The following is a 21,064-nucleotide window of genomic DNA, read 5'->3' on the forward strand; positions in this document are numbered from 1 at the left end:
TTCTGCTGATGGAGTGACGGGAACTCCATCCATTTGCTTTTTTTGAATGAATTCCTATCTTGTATTCTCTCTAAATAAAATGCATGTGTTGTGTCTGAAATACAGTGGAAAGGTTTTATATATGGAAAACCTGAGTATGAGTTCTTGCTATATTGCCTTCCTACTGTATGATCTTGATTGAACAAGTTGCTTAGTTTTCCTGAAACTGATTTTTCACCTGAAAATGAAGCAGTGTTAATTCTTTCACCACCCATAATGACTCTGTGCTTGCTTAGGACAGCACCGAAATCATTATTGAAGGCTCTAGAGCCCTGGGTTCTTGTCTTCCTTTCCCTTCCCTTTCCTCCCTCTCTACCTCCCTCTGTATTTTCATTCTTTCTCTCTTTTATTTTTCTTTCCATAGCTATTCATATTGGGGAGATTGTAAAACAAAAAGAAAGCACAAAGCTTATATAGTTCTTTAAATTGTTAAAAGTTGAGTGAAAGATTAAAAAATCTTTGAACTCAATTTTTCACTTTGTATGCAGATATTTAGGTATCCTTAGATTACGAGATACTTTCTGTGATTACCTTGGTATAAACTGAAGTCAGAGTGATTTCTTCCTACCTTTTCTTCCAATCTTGAACAAAAGTCATAGAAAATGATTTTGGAGAGTATATTATTAGCATAATAATTTCATAGGGTAGGAGTATAATGATTGGATTATTTCAAATACATAACCTCTTTCTAGAAAGTAGAGCTCACTTCCTATTCTTGGATAAGATAATAATTTTCAAGTGGATGTGGCATGAACAGGAAAGGCAGTAAGCTGACAGAAATCCACAGTTATGATTTCTGCTGTTCAGTACAAGGTCAATGGTTAATTAAGTCACCACTGGTGGAAATTTGATCATGGATGAGGTCTCTAACTTTACCTGTATTAGTAGGCTCTCACTGGATGACTCAGCTAAGTCATTATATTAACTTCACTTCCTCCAGACGGGTTCATGATTCAGACTGGACTCATGGGGGATTTACTTTGTGATGCTATGCTATTACTTTCTAGACACCATTACCCATTTCAGAAAATGTGCATTTGCCTCAGAACCAGGATTTAATTTTAAAGGTTTTGTTTGTCACTCAAATTAATGACGTTGTCATGGAAAATTTGAATTGGCAAGGATTTTATGGATGCATTAGTGATTCACTCATTCATTTCCACAAATATTCATTGAGTATCTCCTATGTGCTGGACACTGGAACTAAGCAGATGACAAAAACAGCATCTGCCTTGACATCACTCAGGTCTTTCAAGGTCCCCAGTTCACAACCAGGTGAACTGAGGCCAAGAACATTTAATTGAATTGCTTGAGGTTTGGAGCCAGAACTAGAATCTCAAGCTCTAAACCATCATCCTGCTTGGCACTTTCCATAGCTATGATGCTTTTTCATTTTTCCTGTCAGTTGATATAAGCATGGTTAGTATGATTAGGTATCATATATTTGTATAGAACATAAATAATAAAATTTAAACAACAGATGCCAGAGAAAACTTGGCTACATTTAGATGCAGGCAGTGTAAATTAATAGCCCAAGAAAAATCTTTCCCTGCTTTAGAGGAAAAATATCTTTGTTTACTTGTGCACCATTTTCTTAGTATCTTCGTTCAGTGAATCTGTTCATAAACAACCTTCTCTCTCTTTCCTCTGAAGTGTACTTTGTGCCACATTTTCTGTATCACAAACAGGTATGTGAGAAGAAAAACAAATGACACTTTTACTCAAATTAGGACTATGGGATATTTGTTGTCCTCTGACAAAAGCTAAATACATATTCATAGCATCCTACAAGTGTAGAGGAAATTCCATCTCTGCCTCTAGGCTGCCTTCAACTAGGTCACACCAGGCAGTTAGGGATATGTATTGGTTCTTATATGTCTGTTGGGAGGAATCCATTTTTGGATGTTGGGCTGGAAAACAGTTTAGGTTGTGGCTTATGTATATTTATAGTGCTTGCATTTACTCTTTCCCTGTTCCCCTGTGCGAATTGTTGTATTGGTTCATTTTGACAGTATTGGATGAAGCACAACGTTTTAACCTCTTTTCTCTTGTAATTATATAAACATGTACACTGTACATGGTGACCTGGGAATGCTGATCAGAACATCTGTTATGATAAGCAGAACAGTGAATGAGAGCTGATTTTTGAATTGTAAAGTACTAAAAGTTGCTCTTCTGATCTGTGGCTTTATGCAAATGAGAATGTTTGAAAATGTTGCTGAAACCTGTCATTCTTTAACTTACCAGAGGTAGAAAGAGTTTGCTTTTTACTGCTCTCACATGGGCGCTGCCCAGCCGGGGGGATTATTTGTCTTTCTTGGAATCAATTATGTTAACCTTTATAGCAACTTGTGTAGCAGTTTAGGCATTCTAGAGCCTGCAGCAAAGTGATTCATAGATAACCTCTATTAATATTTGCTCATCTATTCATAGATGACCTCCATTAATACTTTGGTATGTATTCTTTCAGACATTTCTGTGTGTGTGTGTGTGTGTGTGTGTGTGTGTGTGTGTATCTTTAGATAAATATTAAAATGGCGTAGTTAAGTTTTATTGAGATGTCTCTGTTGTAAGAATTTTAATTCCTTCTCTCAATTTTCCCAACAATCCTATGCAGTTAGACTTGGTAATTCCAATAACAGCAGTTTTTTCCAGTAGGCTAAACTGGGCTGTAAATCTAAGCAGACTGACTCAAGAGACCTTATTTTGAACCACCACACAATATCAAATCATCATGTCTTTAAAACATACTGATTTTTTACTTCTTTTTTTCATTAGCAATATATCCTGAGTATTTTTCTTCTATTTTAACGGTTCCCAGGCTACGGGTCCAATTGGAGTTACAGCTGCTGGCCTGTGCTATAGCCACAGCAACACAGGATCTGAGCTGTGTCTGTGACCTACACCACAGCTCATGGCAATGCTGGATCCTTAACCCACTGAACGAGGCCAGGGATCGAACCCTCATCCTCATGGATCCCACTTGTGTTCATTAACTGCTGGGCCATGAAAGGAACTCTATATCCTGAAAAATTTTCCATGTCAATAAATGTCCTTCTACCCAAGCATTTTAATGATGGCACACTATTCCACTGGTGGTTTACAATACTATATGAACCACTCTGCAGATATGTACATTTAGATTGTTTCTACTTTATTTCATTATTAAAAATGATATTGGTATGAAGATCCTTGAACAAATATAATTTCTTATATAATTTTTCTATCTTTTCGATATCTAGGCACTTTGCCTTTCTGCTGATAAAATTTACCCTAAGGAATTATTTGCTCAAAGATTATTTCTTGATTCTACAGTCAATACAATTATATTAATACAAGAAATATTTATTGGGCACATACTGTGTAACAGACACATTAAGAGCTGGGGATCCAACTATAGTAAATGCCTCAATTTACAGGCTGGTTATTCTCACTAACATCAATTTTAGATATTTGAAAAAAAAAAAAGCTTTGCTTGATCATAGATCCATAGTTTACTTCCCAGGATATGTTTAGGAATAGTGCTAGTTTTCAATGAAAATATGTCATCTGTGTGTCTGTGTTGACTCTCCATTCTGAAAACATAAAGCCCCATAATCTACAGCTGGGTCATTTCTTTTGACCATAAGACACTAGTTTAGGCTCTAACTACATAGAGTCAGTATAAACAATTTGGTTAGTGACTTACTGCTTTTTTTGACAGTATCAGGCCACTATTTTTTTCTCCCCTACTTTGTCTCTTGGTTAACTAGCTGGTTAAATTTTCTTCACATCTTGCTTTTGTGTGAGTCTTTGTGGGTGTATATCAATTTTGCGTACATACTCTCATATGTGTATGTTGTTTCTATATTAGATCTCTACTGGCTTAGTCACATTATCTGCAATTAAAATTTCCACAATGCTTTTTTGAGTTAGACTTTTGGAAAAAAAAAACTTACTAATTTTAACACTCTATTTACATATTTACATTTTCCTTGACGTCTGCAATATTTTTTTTCCATACCTGCTTCGAAATCTTTGTTTTAAAATTTCTCAGTTTTAAAATTTCTCCATTATTGAATACTAAAACTAGTTCTTAAAATTAAGAATTTTTATATAAACTCCAATTAGCCTTAGAGATACAGTCTTCTATTCCACCAACTGTCTTAATTATAAAACTAACTCACACCTGTAATTTATAAAAGACTTAAGCAAATATGCGAGGCTTTCTGGATTGTGTGAAGAGAATCAAAGAGAAAGGGGTCACAGCCTGACCCACATGGTTCTCCTAGGCACCTAGGAAAAGAAAAAAAGAAATAATGGCCATTTGGTCAATTTCTATAATATGTCTGTCATATTATATTGATATAAATAATGATTTTAATTTCCTGCAATTTATTTTGTGTTAATACTTGCAATACTCTCATATTCTCTCTCCATACTAGTAGTTTATTCTCCAAACATTTATTGAACACACACTATATGCGTGGCACCGAGTTAGTCCAATGAGTCAAAGGTGAGTAAGTCATCTTTCCTGTCCTCAAAAAGCATTCATAGGACCCATGTTTGGTAATAGAACGTTATGCAGCATGATACTTTTGGAAGTACTAGAGAAGAGGAATGAAAAAGTATTTATTGCAAATGAGAGGCTTGAAATCTATTAGAATTTGTGGGGAGGTAGGCTTCACAAAGGGGGTGATGAGGTGTTATTCATGGTCGTATGAATCCTAACATTTTTAATAATCATAAAAGACTTTATGTCTGATTGTTGCTATAGTTTTTAAAAAGGGAAACAAAATATTTTAAGCATTTCAGAAACCTTGCCCCCAAAGGTATGAATAAACAGTTCTATTATTATTTTTTAATCCCCTCATTTAAAACAAAGTAATAAACCCACAGAAATACACAGCTCATTTAGAATAGTTAATATTTCAATTAATAGCATAGAGAAGATTTTTTTAAAACTCTGCAAAGTAAATATGTAAGGGAGAATGAAAGGATTTTCTTGAAGTTATAGTCCATATAAATAATGTAAATTATTTGTATGTAATGTCAAATTATGTATTTATGTTACTTCATGGATTACACTATTGGTATTAAATTGATTACTGATTTTTGGAAATATCAATTCACCAGCCATCTTTTTTTAATTACTAGTTTTATATTAAAACTTAAGAAGTTTACAATACCTCTCATTTAGCCCCATAATATCTAAATGCTCTTTGCAAACACAAAACATATTTATATGTATTTTTTTTTTTACTTGATTCAGTAATATTTTGGTGCAGGTTTTCTCAAATCAGTATATTTTATGCAAGGGAAGGTTAGGGTGTACCATATTTGCAAGAGACTGGCACTTAACCAGCTCTTAACTTCTGACAGAATTAGTATTGCTCCCCAACTGACTCTACAGTTAACCAATCTTAGAAGTATGAAAGTTTTCTGAATCTCTGATCTTTAAGATCATCTCACTTGAGGTTCCCTGGTGGCTCAGCGCATTAAGGATCTCCCATTGTCACTGCTGTGGCTCGAGTTCTGTCCCTGACCCTGGAACTTCCACATGCTGCAGGCATGGCCAAAATAAAAAAAAAAAAAAAAGATCATCTCTCTCACCCAGCCCCTTCCTTCTGCAGAAGAGAAAACGGTGGTCTGGATAGTGATGGGCTTTGTTCATTTAATCACTTTTGCCTTATCTTTTAGCTGGCCTATTTCTTAAAAATCAATATAATTAAATGTGTGCTCTTGGCCCTCAAATAGTTGGTGTTATTTATACTGTTTATATGGTGATTATTCATGTGGCTGCCCTCCCTGTTATCTCTGTTTGATCTGTTCTATTTATATTTCAATATTATTCAAGCATCTGCCTTTCCAATCAGTATGCATTCCTTCTAGGTCTTAAATTGCTAACATTTAAGCAACCATTTCCCAATTTTCCTCTCAGTGTGTAGTGCATCTACTTTAAAATTAATATTATTTGAATGTGCAACTCCTTGGTCCTCGCTATGATTTTAAGGGTTCATTTGCAGACAGGAAAAAAAAATCAGCTTTTCCATTCACTGGTGAAAAATTGTTGGAAACCGTAGGAGGTTTGTAAAATTATAAGCTTATTTATTTTTAAAAGAAGATAGCACATTTACATGCCTGAGCATAACCAGTCTTTGTCCGGTGGGACTATGATGTTATTTCCTGCAACTTGATTTCAGTTTATATGAGCCTTCTAACTCATATTCTTTATTCTAGACTAGCAGCAGCTTCCTTTTTCCAAATGCCCACTCTAAGTTCGAGTTGAATTGAATATGATGGATATAGGGGAGGTATGCAAGAGTAGCTTTCACAATGTTGAACTGCAGAGTGCCAAAACTGCAAACAATGACAGGACATTCCATGGACAAAATTTTCATTGGTCACATGTTTGGAAAGTTTTTAGTTTACTAGAAATATTGACGGGGGGGGGCTAATTTGTATGCTTGGATGAGACTAAATTTAGTAACATTGCAATTCAGGACATCATTGTCACTAGAAAAAATGTCTCAAAATACTGGAGCTAGTCCTTTAATTAAACTAGAAATAGCCATCGCTTCATGGTCACGTGAGTCAAAAACACATGGGAAGAGTGAGGGTTGTCTCAATGTGAAGCCAAGATAGATCATTGTTCCTCCTCTTAGAAAATCATACATTGTACCATGTGCTTTCCACACAATCCTTTTCTGGGGATCTGTGAACTGCTTATTCATTTTTCCATGGTGTGTCAGTCATTCAAGTCCATGTGTGCTTGTGTTTTTCTTCTTGTATACACTTAGGCAACCAGGATGTCATCTACCAACTTCACATAAAATCAGTTTCATAGTGTTACAGCCATACCTCATATGGATGTAAAACTCTAAGAATCTTTTTTAGGAAATTGCAAGTGTTTACCATTCAGAAAAAGGAAATCTTCTGTGAAAAAAACAGAAGTTGAAGATAAAAGAGTGGCAGTCCTACCCAGCAGGAAGCAGTACAGCGTAGTGATTAAAAGCTGGAGCCTGGATTGAGGTCTCTTGTGTCTAAATCCAGTATCCATCACTTCCTGACTGCTGGACCTGCTCCAAAGTCTTGCTGAAGTACAGGACATTAGACCCAGTAAAGCAAGTTATTTGGACTAAAAATTAAAATGCCTTGTGAGACAATGGAACATAAAGGAGGTAAGCATTTCTTAAACTTAACAACATGAACAACTTCAATATCAGAATTATACTCAGGATTAAAATACAAAATATTATAACAATGGGAAATATATTGAAGTTAGAAAATATTCAACTACATTCTTGATAACTTTCTATTTATGTTTGTAAAATAGTTATCACAATGCCTGATACAAAGTATACTCTTATTGAATGTTGAATATTAGAAGTTTCATCCTTCAGAGTAAGCACATCTTTCACACTGCTTTAACTTCTTTTTTTGCTTTTTAGGGCCGTAACTGCAGCATATGGAATTTCCCAGGCTAGGGATCAAATTGGAGCTGCAGCTGTTGGCCTACATCACAGCCATGGCAATGCAGGATCCAAGCCATGTCTGTGACCTACACCACAACTCACAGCAACCTCAGATCCTTAACCCATTGAACGAGGCCAGGGATTGAACCTGCATCTTCATGGATACTAGTTGGGTTCATAACCCGCTGGGCCACAACAGAAACTCCCTAACTTCTTTTTAAATTGAAGTATAGTTGATTTATAATATGTTAGTTTCTGGTGTACAACACAGTGATTCAGTATTTTTATAGATTTTATAAATTTTACTCCATTTAAGTTTATTAATAATGTCTGTATTTCCTTGTACAATCTATTCTTATTGCTTATTTATTTAATATATGGTAGTTTTTGTCTCTTAATCCCATATCCTAATCTTATTCTCTGCCTTTCCCTCTCCCCACTAGTAACCACTGGTTTGTTCTCTGTACCTGTGAGTTTGTTTCTGTTTTGTTATGCACATTCATTTGTTTTATTCATTTTTAGTTTCCATATATAATTCATAACAGGGTATTTGCCTTTCTCTGTCTGAATTATTCCAGTAAGCATAATACTACCTAGATCCAACTATGTTGTTGCAAGTGGCAGAAGTTTATTCTTTTTTATGACTGAATTCCAGTGTGTGTGTGTGTGTGTGTGTGTGTGTGTGTGAGTATGTACTACATTTTCTTTAGCCATCCATCTGTTGATGAGAGTTTATGCTTCCTTATGTTGCTGCTCTAAACATTAGGGTACATGTGCCTTTTTAAATTAGTGTTTTTGTATCCTTTGGCAAAACACCTAGGAGTAGAATTACTGGATCATATAGTAGTTCTAATTTTAGTTTTTTCAGAACCTTCACACCTTGGTTCATAGTGGCTGCACCAATTTAATATCCAACCAACAATGTGCAAGTGTTCTCTTTTCTCCACATCCTCACCAAAATTTGTTTTTGGATTTGCATTTTGATGATAGCCATTCTATCAGGTGTGAAATATTATCTCATTGTGGTTTTGATTTCTGTTTCCCTGATGTTTAACAGTTTTATACATCTTTTGTCTTCTGTGGAAAAATATGTATTGAGGCCTTCTTCCCATTTTTAATTGGGGTTCTTTGTTTTTTGATATTAAGCTGTATAAGCTGTTTATTTTATTTAATTAGTTAGTTAGTTTTTCTTTTTATTGCTATATCTGTGGCATATGGAATTTCCCAGGCTAAGGGTCAAATCAGAGCTGAAGCTACAGGCCTATGCTATAGGAACACCAGAACCAAGCCACATCTGCAACCTATACCACAGCTTGAGGCAATGCCAGATCCTTTTCCCACTGAGCAAGACCAGGAATAGAACCTATATCCTCCTGGACACTATATTGGGTTCTTAACCTACTGAACCACAACAGGAACTCTTATTTCTATATTTTAGATATTAACTTTATTGGCCATATCATCTGTAAACATTTTCTCCAATTCAGTAGGTTGTCTTTTCGTTTTGTTGATGTTTCCCTTTGCTGTGCAAAAACTTAAGTTTTTAGGTCCCATTTATTTTTAGTTTTATTTCTTTGGCTTTAGGAAGGACAGATCCAAAAAAAAATATTGCTATGATTTATGTCAAAGAGTGTCTGCCTATGTTCTCTTCAAGGAGTTCTATGGTTTCAGGTTTTACATTAGGTCTTTAATCCATTTTGAGTTTATTTTTTGTATATTGTGTGAGGAAATATTCTAGTCTCATTATTTTACATGTAGCTGTCCAGTTTTCCCAACAGCACTTATTGAAGAGACTGTCTTTTCTTCATTATATATTATTTCCTCCTTTGTTGATTTATTGATAATAAGTACGTGGACTTATTTCTGGCTTGTTCTGTTCCACTGATCTTTTTACCTGTTTTTTTGTGTGTGTTAGTACCATACTGTTTTGATTACTGTAGCTCTGTAGTATAGTGTTTAGTCAGGGATTGTGATACCTCTAGCTTTGTTTTTTGCTCAAGATTGCTTCAGCAATTTGGGGTCTTTGTGGTTCCATATAAATTTTGGGGTTATTTGTTCTAGTTCTGTGAGAAATGTCATGGAGTATGATGGGAATTGCATTAAATCTGTAGATTGCTTTGAGTAGTATGGGCATTTTAACCATCCTTCCAATTCAAGAGCATTCAATGACTTTCTTTGTATCATTTTCAAATTCCTTCATGTGTTTCATAGTTTCAGAGTATAGGTTTTTCACCTCCTTGGTTAAGTTTATTCCTAGGTATTTTATTCTTTTTGATGTTATTGTAAATGAGAATGTTTCCTTAATTTCTCTTTCTAATAGTTCCTTATTAGTATGTAGAAAAGCAACAGATTTCTGTATATTAATCTTTATCTGGCAGTTTTACTGAATTCATTTATCAGCTCTAATAGTTTTTTTGGTGGTGACTTTTGGGTTTTCTATTTATAGTATTCATGTCATCTACAAATGGTGACTGATTTAACTTTCTTAAGCTTCAGTTGTAGGAGTATGTATTATTCAGTTTTAAAGTGATCTGGAATGGAAGGAATGTAAAGTAGAGATACCATTTCGCCAGGTGAGGGTTAGGACCAGTGAAGGTTAGGACCAGTGAGGAATGTCTTCCAGGAGAAGATTACTGTGCCAAAGGCTCATAGCACATTAGAAGAGAGATAAGGTTGCAGATAAGTGTTAATATGTGTAGGTGTGTATGTATGCATATGTACCTTTGTGTGTGTGTGTGTGTGTGTGTGTGCTGTGTGTGTAGGTAGGAACTAGGTTCCTGGGCTGAACAACATCATTTGAAAGGAATGGAGGCATTTGACTTTGGTTCACTCAGAGAAAGGCAGGTGATAAAACTGCTAATTTTATTTGGCTGTAGCGCTGGGAAGTGGGAGTTGTAAGGAAGGAGCCTGGAGAGGAAGGCAGAAGATGAATTATGAACAAATAGCACTAAGCTTAAAAATTAGGCAGTATGGAGTTCCCGTTGTGGCTCAGTGGGTTAAGAACCTGACATATTGTCTGTGAGGATGCGGGTTCAATCTCTGGCCTTGCTCATTGGGTTAAAGATCCAGAAGTACCACAAGCTACAGGGTAGGTCATAGATACTGCTCAGGTCTGGTATTCCTATGGCTGTGGTATAGGCCAGCAGCTGCATCTTCAATTTGATCTGTAGCCTGGGAATTTCCATATTCTGCAGTTACAGCCCTAAAAAGAAAAAAGAAAATGAGCAGTTATTGAAAAATTTTTGTATTTAAATAATGAGATCAAAGTTGTGTTTTAGAAATACTACCCTGGTTGCAGTGTGGAGAAACTACTAAAAGAAGCCAGAGTTGTGGGAGGGCTCTGTGGAAGATCCAGTGGAAAGGTCTCACTGCAGCGGGGAAGACCGAGTGCATCTGACTTAGTCAAGCATGTGAAAAGGTTTACAGCGATGTTTCTGAAGGAATGATGGAGACATATGAACTGTTAGCTTGAACAATTATGAAGATCATTAGCTAGTGTAACAATAGGGAGAGCCATTGGTAGGAGTGCCGTGGGGTTGTGATCTCTGAGTATTTATTCTCTCTTATTCATCATTTTTACCACTGACTTTGATATAGAAACAAAACTAAATACGACCTAAACACAAAGGGAAAAGAAACACATTTCATGTATCTCTGTAGTATTAATAACTTGCATTAGTACATTAGAAATGGAATAAATTAATATTAATAAAGAGTTGATGATAGAATCATACTCCAAATAGTTTTAATTAGAAAATTAGACCAACTATAAATAGATGATATTAATCAGGGACATGTGAAAAATTTTTTAAAAAGTACATCACAAACACACTTTTTTAATGGCAGGCTGAAGATGGATCAGCAGCATGATATTGTATGCTAAAAAAACTCCACTCTTTATACTCTGTGTATTACATTAATTTAGGGATTGGACAGCCCCATTGTAATTTGCTTTCCTCAAACCCACTTGGAATATGATTAAGCAATGGACTCACACTGAGCTGTGGATATACTGGAGTATGTTCAGAGAAAAAAATAATTAGGGAAATGAATGGATCAAAATAGTCACATGACAAACAAAAGATAAAAAGTTTTAACTTCGATAAAAGGAAACATATAGGATGTTGGTATCTGTTTTCAAGTTCGGAAGATGAACACATGTAAGTTGGGCTCAAATTTCTTCTAATCAGAACAAATGGTGAGAGGCCTCAGAGAAGCAGATGATGGACTAATCTATGGGAGAACTTTGTGCTAGCACTCTCCCAGAGAAAAACGAAGCTCTAGATGGGAGTAAATTTGCCATTTCTAGAGACCCAATCTGAGAATCCAAAGGATGGATAGACCAGATAATATATTGATTGTGTCATTCTTAGACTCCTGTATCCTTTACATTTATAATAATAGCATAATTTTAATACAGTGTGAGCATTTTTATGAATATTTGAAGATTGCTTTAATGGTCTTTCTGATACATCTGTTAAAAACATGCAGCATGAGTTCCTGTTGTGGCTCAGTGGTTAATGAATCCGACTCGGAACCATGAGGTTGCGGGTTTGATCCCTGGCCTCGCTTAAGGGTCCGGCATTGCTGTGAACTCTAGTGTAGGTCACAGACATGGTCTGGATTACTCGTTGCTGTGGCTGTGGCATAGGCCAGTGGCTACAGTTCCGATTCGACCCCTAGCCTGGGAACCTCCTTATGCCGCGGGTGCTGCCCTAGAAAATACAAAAAAACAAACAAACAAACAAACAAACAAAAAAAAAAACATGCAGCAATAACAAAATAAGTATAGGAATTTTATTTTATTCTATCCTTTTTCTTCCCCCCAAATTTATTATGAAATTATTAAATATACAGAAAACTTCAAATGAAATAAATACTCCTATATTCACCACCTTCATTAAACAATTGTTAACATTTTTCCATCTCTGTGTTTAGAACACCTCACAGCTATACCCTTCATCATGGATCTCCTCAAGAACAATGATAGTTTCTTATGTAGCTACAATATCATTATTTTGCCTAAGCAGAAAAAAGAAACAAGTAATTCCCTAATGTCATTTAATATCCAGGGCATTTTGAAAATGGCCATTGACCTTAATTAAAAAACATGATGATTTTATCCATTTGTTTGTTTTTTATTGTTCACTCATGTCTGTGGCTTGGCATTTCACATCATGCCAGGGTCTGAATTTTGTTCAGGCTTGCCTATAACCCTGTAGAGGCTGTATTCCAGGACAAAGACCACCGTTGGAGTGAGATTCCAGTTGTGCTGAAGTCAGAGGGGCTCTGGAAAGGGATATAGGAATGAACCTAAGTGTTATAGGCCTGAGTCTATATTTTGGTGTCTCATGGGAGTGTTCTTTGGAAAGTGTTTCTGAGAGAAGGAAGGCTATGTGGGTGGTAGATTTCCTCTCCCCCCTCTGTAGGTCATGGTAATCTCTATGTGAAATTAACCACTGGGGACATTTCTTCTAATAGCATTTTAAGTGAAATGAGATGGTTTGGCTAGTTGGGATGGATATATGAGCACTGAGGAAAATCCTTGAAGCATCTTTCTTCTATTTTCCATCTCACATTTCCCCAGGTAGTGGCTTTGTGTGATAGCAGAAATTCCACCATAGTAGCATGAGAGGTCTAGGCTTTTCCTTGAGAAGCACATTCGTCTGCCCCAGTGTTCACTGGTGCTCCAGTGGGCATATTCTGATGAGTGTAGCCAGCAGAGTATTTATTAAAAGTTCAACTTCCCTTTTGATGGGGGTGGCTCCACTTTGCTTTGTCAGCTTCCACCACCTCTTACTGCATCTACAGTTGACATGTTTAACTTTATAGCCCTGGACCAAAGGACTTTGGAGCTCAGAAGGAAGCCTGTTCCAGTGATTACATTTTGGCTCTGGGATGTTATTTATGTCTTCTTAACTTTGGGAGTTTAGGGGTGGGTGCTCTGATGGTGTAAATGCTGATCATTCTCTCTGGAACTTTGGAAAGGTGAGATCTGAGGCATACAGGACAGGATCCATCTAACTTCCTAGTGATGCCCCCTCCAGTGGAGGATTTCCCAAGCTGCAGCTACTCAGAAGGAGTTCAGCCAGCACCCAGGAAAGACTTTTAGGGTCCAGTCTTATTAAAGTTGTTGAATTGTGACCCGGTTTCTATTCCTGAGACCACTCTCTTCTTGCACTCGCAACTGCTTGACTTAGATGAGGCCAACATTTTAATTTATTTTTATTTTTTTGGCTGCACCTGTGTCATGCAGAAGCTTCAGGGCCAGGGATCAAACCTGTGCCACAGCAGTGACAATGCCGAATCCTTAACCAGTAGGGCACCAAGGAACTCCTAGGGCAACATTTTAAAAATAAAATTTCTGGAAACTGGAAAGTCTAAGATCAAGAACTGAAGGGTTTATTTTATTTTATTTTTATTTTTATTTTGGAAGTTCCTGGACTAGGGGTTGAATCAGAGCTGCAACTACAGGCCTATGCCACAGTCACAGCAACACAAGATCCAAGCTGCATCTGTGGCCTACATCGCAGCTTGCAGCAATGCCAGATGCTTAATCCATTGAACAAGGCCAGGGATCGAACTTGCATCCTCATGGCCACTATGTGGGGATCTTAATTCGCTAAGTGGCAACAGGAACTCCTGAAGAGTTTAGTTTCTTGTGAGGTTGCTTTCTGGGGCTCGCAGGCAGCTGCCTTCTCTCTAAGTCCTCACATGGTAGAGATAGAGAAAGAAATAATTGTATCCTTTGGATAAAGATTTGTAGAAGATTAAAATGAAGAGACTATCTTTTGCATTTGTTAGACAGAAAATAAGGTTATTATAACAGTTTATTGAAAAAAGCCAGTGTGTCTCCTGAGAGGATAACAGATTCACTACATCGATTCCTTTATTAAACCAAATGTCTGTACGACACTGATTGTACCTACTTTAATGTAATATGGGAGCTAGCTGAATAATCTCAGAAGTTAGATGTGACTTTGGTTGGCACATCCATCACAGGTTTATGAGTCATACAATCCTCAGTAGTAGTTAAAGTTGATCTGAAAGAGAAAAAACATGGATAGGCTTCAGCAGTTGACTATTATAAATCTTTTATTTCAAGTCTTGAGTAATGTTCCCTTGTGAGTCAGAGCCTGTGATGGGGAATGTTTGTGTCCTGAGTTGTCTGTCAATGAGGGATTCCTTGCCGTTAGGTCTTCTGTATCTACTAAACGAAGTGGGGCAACTATACTCATGGAAAAGAAGGCTATTCTATTCTGTATCTCTCTTTTTCTAACAAGCCTATTATAGACTGATAAGAACTGTTAATGTTTACTATACACTTGGAGAAAGAATTGCATGTGTATTGTTTGATACAGAGGTTATGTGAGATGTGTTGGTCCTTCCTGAATTAAAACAAACAAAGACACACTTGTAGTTGCCAAGGAGGGGTGGAGGGAGTGAGAAGGACTGGGAATTTGGGGTTAACAGATGCAAACTGTTGCCTTTGGAATGGAAAAGCAATGAGATCCTGCTGTATAGCACTGGGAAATATATCTAGTCACTTATGGCGGAGCATGATAATGTGAGAAAAAGGAATGTATCTGTGTATGTGTGACTGGGTCACCCTGCTGTACAGTAGAAACTTAACAGAACACTGTAAACCAGCTATAATGGAAAAAAAAAAAAAAGAAACCAAGTAACTAAGCCAAACAAAAGTAAAATTGTGAGAATAATTATCTTAGATGATTTTTTTTTTTTAAATTTCAGAAAGCCAAAGGTAAGTATAAGAAAGCTGTGACATTTTGCTTGTGTCCGGTCGAGCATTGGGAATTTGATGATAATGAGAAAGTGGTCTCTAGATTCTTCTAAATGTGAAACTGTGTGAATCTCGGTATAAGTCTCTGAAAAGCATTTAATTATAGATTACTAAGATGCTGCTTTAGAATCAAATAGTTCTTCTATATTCTTTATTACTCTGGGATGTATTTTATCCACCAAACATGTTTTCGTGAACTCCTTAGGGTAGCAGTTCTCTCTTCATCCTTATGAAATGCTACATACAATTCTGACACTTCATAATAAAAAGAATAAGTCTAGCAGTAAACCCCTTTTATAGAACGTGCATAGCACAAAATGAATATTATTTCTCAAGATAAGAGCAAAAGGCCTGTTCAACATCATGTGAATTGTGACCCTTTTGTAGGTCTAAGAAGAGGTGGAAAAAAATGCTTCACCTTTCCATTTTTTTTTAGAAAGTTTTAAAACTGAAGCTACACTTTGGGAATAAAAACAGCTGACTTCCTACTCAGAGAATCAAATTTATAAACATTTGTTTTTGTCTTTCATAAAGAAAATAAATGAAATACGTGTTCTCTCAAACCCCTGCTCATCTTCACATCAGCAGATTACTGATAATTGCCTCATACTTGAGGAACTAAGGTGTTGGCCCACTATCCAAGGCTTAACCTACTCCCTGTGCTGTGAACTTGGACCTCTTTTGCTCTTGAGCTACTTGGCTTCATTACTCATCCTCTCTCTTGTCTGCCTTTTAACTTTCTTTTTCCACTGTTTCTTTCCCACATCATCTAAATATGTTGTTTTTCTCTTTAGAAAAGAAGTAAATCCATAAACATCCTGAAATTTTGTAGTATTCTCTAGTTACTCTCCTGTTTTCTGCTATCCCTTCCTTTAAAAACATATTTTATTCATTCTTTTGTAAAAAGTTTTAAGACTCAAACAGGTTCATTGTTAACTATTTAAAATACACACACAGAGGAGTTCCCATCATGGTGCAGAGGAAACAAATCTGACTAGGAACCATGAGGTTGTGGGTTTGATCCCTGGCGCTCAGTGGGTTAAAGACCCTGCATTGCCGTCAGCTATGGTGTGGGTCGCAGACACGGCTGGGATCTGGCATTGCTGTGGCTGTGGTATAGGCCAGCAGCTATAGCTCCAGTTTGACCCCTGCCTGGGAACTTCCATATGCCAAGGGTACGGCCCTGAAAAAAAAAAGAAAAAAACATAAAATATACACAAAGAAGAAAATTAATCAAATACCTGTCATCTAAAATGAACCACACATGGAATTCCCACCATGGTGAAGTGGGTTAAGAATCTGACTGCTGCAGCTCAAGTCACTGCAGAGCACTGGTTCAATCCCCAGCCTGGTTAAGTATGTTAAAGGACCCAGCATAGCGGCAGCTGTGGCATAGGTCACAGCTGTGCCTTGGATTTAATCCCTGGCCAGGGAACCTCTATATGCTGTGGATGTGGCCATTTAAAAAAAAAAAAAAAACCACACTTAATACTTTGTTAAGCATGTGTGCACTGTAACTACTTATAGTGTTTGTGTTGTTGATTGCCTTCTATAGAATAAAATTGGCATAGTATTTTATTAATTGTACTGTATTTATGTAAATAATTCCCTCCAATTGGATATTTAGAGCATTTCCAATCATATTATTCTTAATAAAAGGTGAACACCCTTGCAGCTAAATCACCCACATTTTTCTTAAGATTATATCCTATAAGTAGAATTAGCAGATTCATGCATATGATACTTTTAGAGTTTAAAAGATTTTTTTAAAGTTTTCAAGAAAGTCTTTATTATTTTCCTTTTCAACTGTACTTTTTCTCATACTTCAACAATTTTGATCTATAAAAATTCTATCTCATTTTTCTTTTTATCTCTTTTTGAACATTTTCAGGTCCATATTTAATGATTATTCTATGTAATATTCTCAATTATATTCATATTTTGGCCAATTTTTCTATTGGAGTGATTATCTTTTTGTTAATATTATTTTTATTGAAGGTACAACTTTAATATATTGTGTTTATGTTTAGTTAACCTACTTTCATATAGTTTCTTCATATTCCTTTAATCATTTTTAGAGTTAGTTATGAATTTTTCCAAATATTCAAGATACATTTAGCAATATTGCCCTTATTGTTATGGCTCACGTTAACAAACTTAGAAAAGCATTAGCACATGTATGTAGTTGTTTTTTTCAAGTAAAGGATTATCTACATATACTGAAGTACACAAACCATAGAGTAAAGCCTCAATAATGTATATCTGAGCACCTAGGATAAAAAGCAGAACATCACCAGCACATCATTCACCCTCCATGTGCCTACCTCCCACCACCATTTTTGAATTTTTTAAAAATTGAAATCATACAGCAGTAGTCTCTTGCTCCTTTCAGTCAGTATTTTGTATGTGAGATTCCTCTTCTGTTGTTGAATATACTTGCTCACTGATGCTTTTATTCCATGATGTTATGAATATTCTTGTACATGGTTTTAGATGACCACATATACACATTTTTCTTGGGTGTATATTCTGGAGCAAAATTTTGGGTCACAGGGTTGGCGTATTTCAAGGAGAGAAGACTCTGACACATAATTTTCAAAGTAGGTTGTTATTTTGAAGCAAGGTGAAGAATGGGGAAGTTTTAACTCACTATCATCCTGTGTTGAGCATTGCTGTATCTTTATGTTGTATTTATACCACATTGAAACTAAAATTTGAACTGAGAAAAGTAAAAGATTCAGTTTTTCATTTTATTTTGCCATAAAGTAACAACTTAAGGTTTACATTTCTAGAACTGAATCTGTATTCTTAATTAACCTTAGGAAGCACTTTCCAATTACCCAATTATTTTTCTGTTTCATATATAAGATTGTACGTGCTTATTACTAAAATCATCATATCTCACATTTTAAGAATTTTTCTGTATTTTGCCTGGATGAAATTTTGAAGAAAACTGCTAATTTGTAGTGGAATAGACAAGGGCTTTGAAGTCAGTCATGAACTGCTTCTAATGTTGGCTCTGTTACTCAATAGCTGTATGATCTTTGGCCAATGGATGATTTCCAGTAAAACTATAATACTTGGGGTTGCTTTGAAAATTCAGTAAAAACCTTTAACACTTATGGACCATTTGTTCTGTGGCAGCCACTGATTCTAAATGCTTCATTATGAAATAACAGTTGCCCCTTCTAACAACTCCATGCAGTAGTCTCCATCATAATCCCTCTTTTAGAGTTGAAGAAACTCAGCCTGAGGATTTAGACAACTGCCCAAATTTACATGGGTGGCAAGTGGCAGAGCCAGAATGTAAATCCAATTTGGCTCCAGAGTCCAAGCACATAACCATTATTCTCTTCTACATATATGGCATCTAATTTTGTTCTTGACACCCATTAAGCATGTTAATACTTATCCTTCCGCTTAGTGTAAGTCACCAAAAATTTTAAACATATTCAGAATACAATTTCACAATAAGTTGATTCCATCAAATTAGTTGAAAAAGTAAGGGAAATACTTCCAATCAATATGGTATAAACTGACAAATTTCCATTTCTTCCTGAATGTAAATTTGTCTGATTGCTGTGATATCTTCTGAGTCCTAATTCCTCATATTTACAGGAATTGTTACCATACCATGACTTGTTACTAATTTAGAATAGTTGGTTTGCTGATAGCATAGTCACCTGACATTCATGTGTCAAAAGACTTTTCATAAGGTATGAATTGCAAGCTGTGAAATTGCCTTGTTCAAGGGAATTTAATTGGTGATCAACTCTACCAAGAGTACATAGTATGAAGTTTGAAAGGAAGAAAAATAAGTGCCCTCTATTTTTAACATTGTAATTTCCTAAGGACAGAGGTTGGAGGTGTCACCTCTCAGGTGCTTCCCCTTTCATTCCATTCACCAAAGCAACAATAAAGAAGAGATTCTATCAGAGGCAAAGGTCCTAGATAGGTCACTCATAACTGAAAAGAGAGAGAGATGATATCAGGGCTGGAACACGAATGAGGTAACTGAACTAAGACACAGCTGGTGGAAGGTGACAAATGGAAAGGACATGTTTTTAAATTACATTCTACTTGTTATGGCCAAAATTATATGCTACAGTGCTATTCACTGATTAAGAGATTTGCATTGTTTGGGAGAGTTATCTTGCAAAAAATGTTGTGTTTTTTGGAAAAGTATTTAGAGTAAATAAATAGAGGAATTCTGCTTTGTTCTTTTGTTGTGTAAGATACTGGAATTTGCAAGTGAATAAATATTTTAGGCTTTTAACATGATAAGTGCCAGAAAAATTGTGCTAAAAATTCTGATTTCAAAATTAATGGAGCCAAGTTTAATACAGTTTTCCCAATGCAAACTTTATAGCTTTATATTAATATAAAGGTTTGATTATTTTGGAACTGTGCAAAATTTTGAGGGTTAATGATCAGTACTTAAGGCAAGATTTGTACATACCTAGGCCTTAAAAGAAGCAATTACTAAAGAAAAAAAGGTAAAATCATATTCAAATCATGTAAAATTTTTAAATTTTGGTAGCAGTATCAAAGAAATTTTGCTAGTGTGTATTTATCTTAAAGGGCACATTCCAAATATTCAAATTCATAGAAAAAAGTAAGCACAAGCTCCATGTATTTAAATCACACACACACCACACATGCATACACATGAGTATACACATACATACATAAGAGTACAGAAACCTTTCCAGATTTTCTCTGTCTTATAAGGACTGTGTGATTTTTCTTTCTCTTCACTAGGTGGTATTTTTGAATATGTGGAATCTGGCCCAATGGGAGCTGAGGAACTTGCGTTCAGATTTGCTGTGAACACAATCAACAGAAATAGAACGTTGTTGCCCAATACCACGCTAACCTATGATACCCAGAAGATAAACCTCTATGACAGTTTTGAAGCATCCAAGAAGGGTAATGGATATTTAACATTATGTTTTCTGAAATTCAAATTTTCAGCTATTCTTAAGAGAGTTCATAATTCCAAAAGTAATTTATAAGTCACTGGGAATATTTTCATGCAAATATTTTTTTTCAGAATGTATATAAATTTTGTCAGGGAAAGTAAGGGGTATGATTACCTATTGCAAAAAAATTGTGTATAAAATGAAGTGTAACTTGGTCTTGGATAGTGGAATTGTGGGGTTTTTTTTCCCCCTATTAATCCTTTTGTTTGCTAATAAACTATTCTTATTTTAAGAACCTACTAAATTAAAGAAATACCATTACTGGATTTTTACCAAATTACAATCTGTTTTTACATTTTTATTTGCATTATGTGTTAAATTTTACTCTATTACTGTGATCTTAATTTGCTGACTACCTTGAAAGTTCTCTGCTACCAAGTAACTTCATAAAACCAGCCCGATCTTAAAATTTTACTGGAAAAAAAATCAAACTTTCATTTATGTATACTCTAATGCCCAGTTTTTAACTACTTGGTGTTTCTTTTTTTAAGTGAAAATAATGGCTAATGATTTTTAAATGATCATATGAAGAAATAATAAAAATATCATATGGATTTTATTTTATAAAATTGTTTTAAATGATAAGAATAGAAATATAATTTTGTAGAATATGAATAATAATTTAATAATATGAAGGAAAGTTATGGAGAAACTATTACCAAGGCATTGTTTTAACCAAACAGCAGTTTTAATAGTAAATATGTTTAAGAGATGTTTTCATAGGCTTACTTTGTCTAAGTAGGTGATCTTTTCTTTTGCATGTTAGCATTCATGGAACAGAAATTAAA

At 35.5% G+C, this 21,064-nt stretch overlaps 1 protein-coding gene across 7 annotated transcripts in view; it reads left to right on the forward strand.

The window, feature by feature from the left end:
* The window catches only part of GRIK2 (glutamate ionotropic receptor kainate type subunit 2), a 628,363-nt gene that overhangs the window by 217,204 nt on the left and 390,095 nt on the right, over window positions 1–21,064 (forward strand). For all 7 annotated transcript variants that reach the window (XM_021073336.1, XM_021073356.1, XM_021073366.1 and 4 more), the window contains one exon: window positions 20,056–20,223. In XM_021073336.1, coding sequence (XP_020928995.1) covers window positions 20,056–20,223 — 168 coding nt within the window. The remainder of the gene's footprint in view (window positions 1–20,055; window positions 20,224–21,064) is intronic.

Source organism: Sus scrofa, chromosome 1 (assembly GCF_000003025.6).
Source record: "Sus scrofa isolate TJ Tabasco breed Duroc chromosome 1, Sscrofa11.1, whole genome shotgun sequence".
NCBI classification, from domain to species: domain Eukaryota; kingdom Metazoa; phylum Chordata; class Mammalia; order Artiodactyla; family Suidae; genus Sus; species Sus scrofa.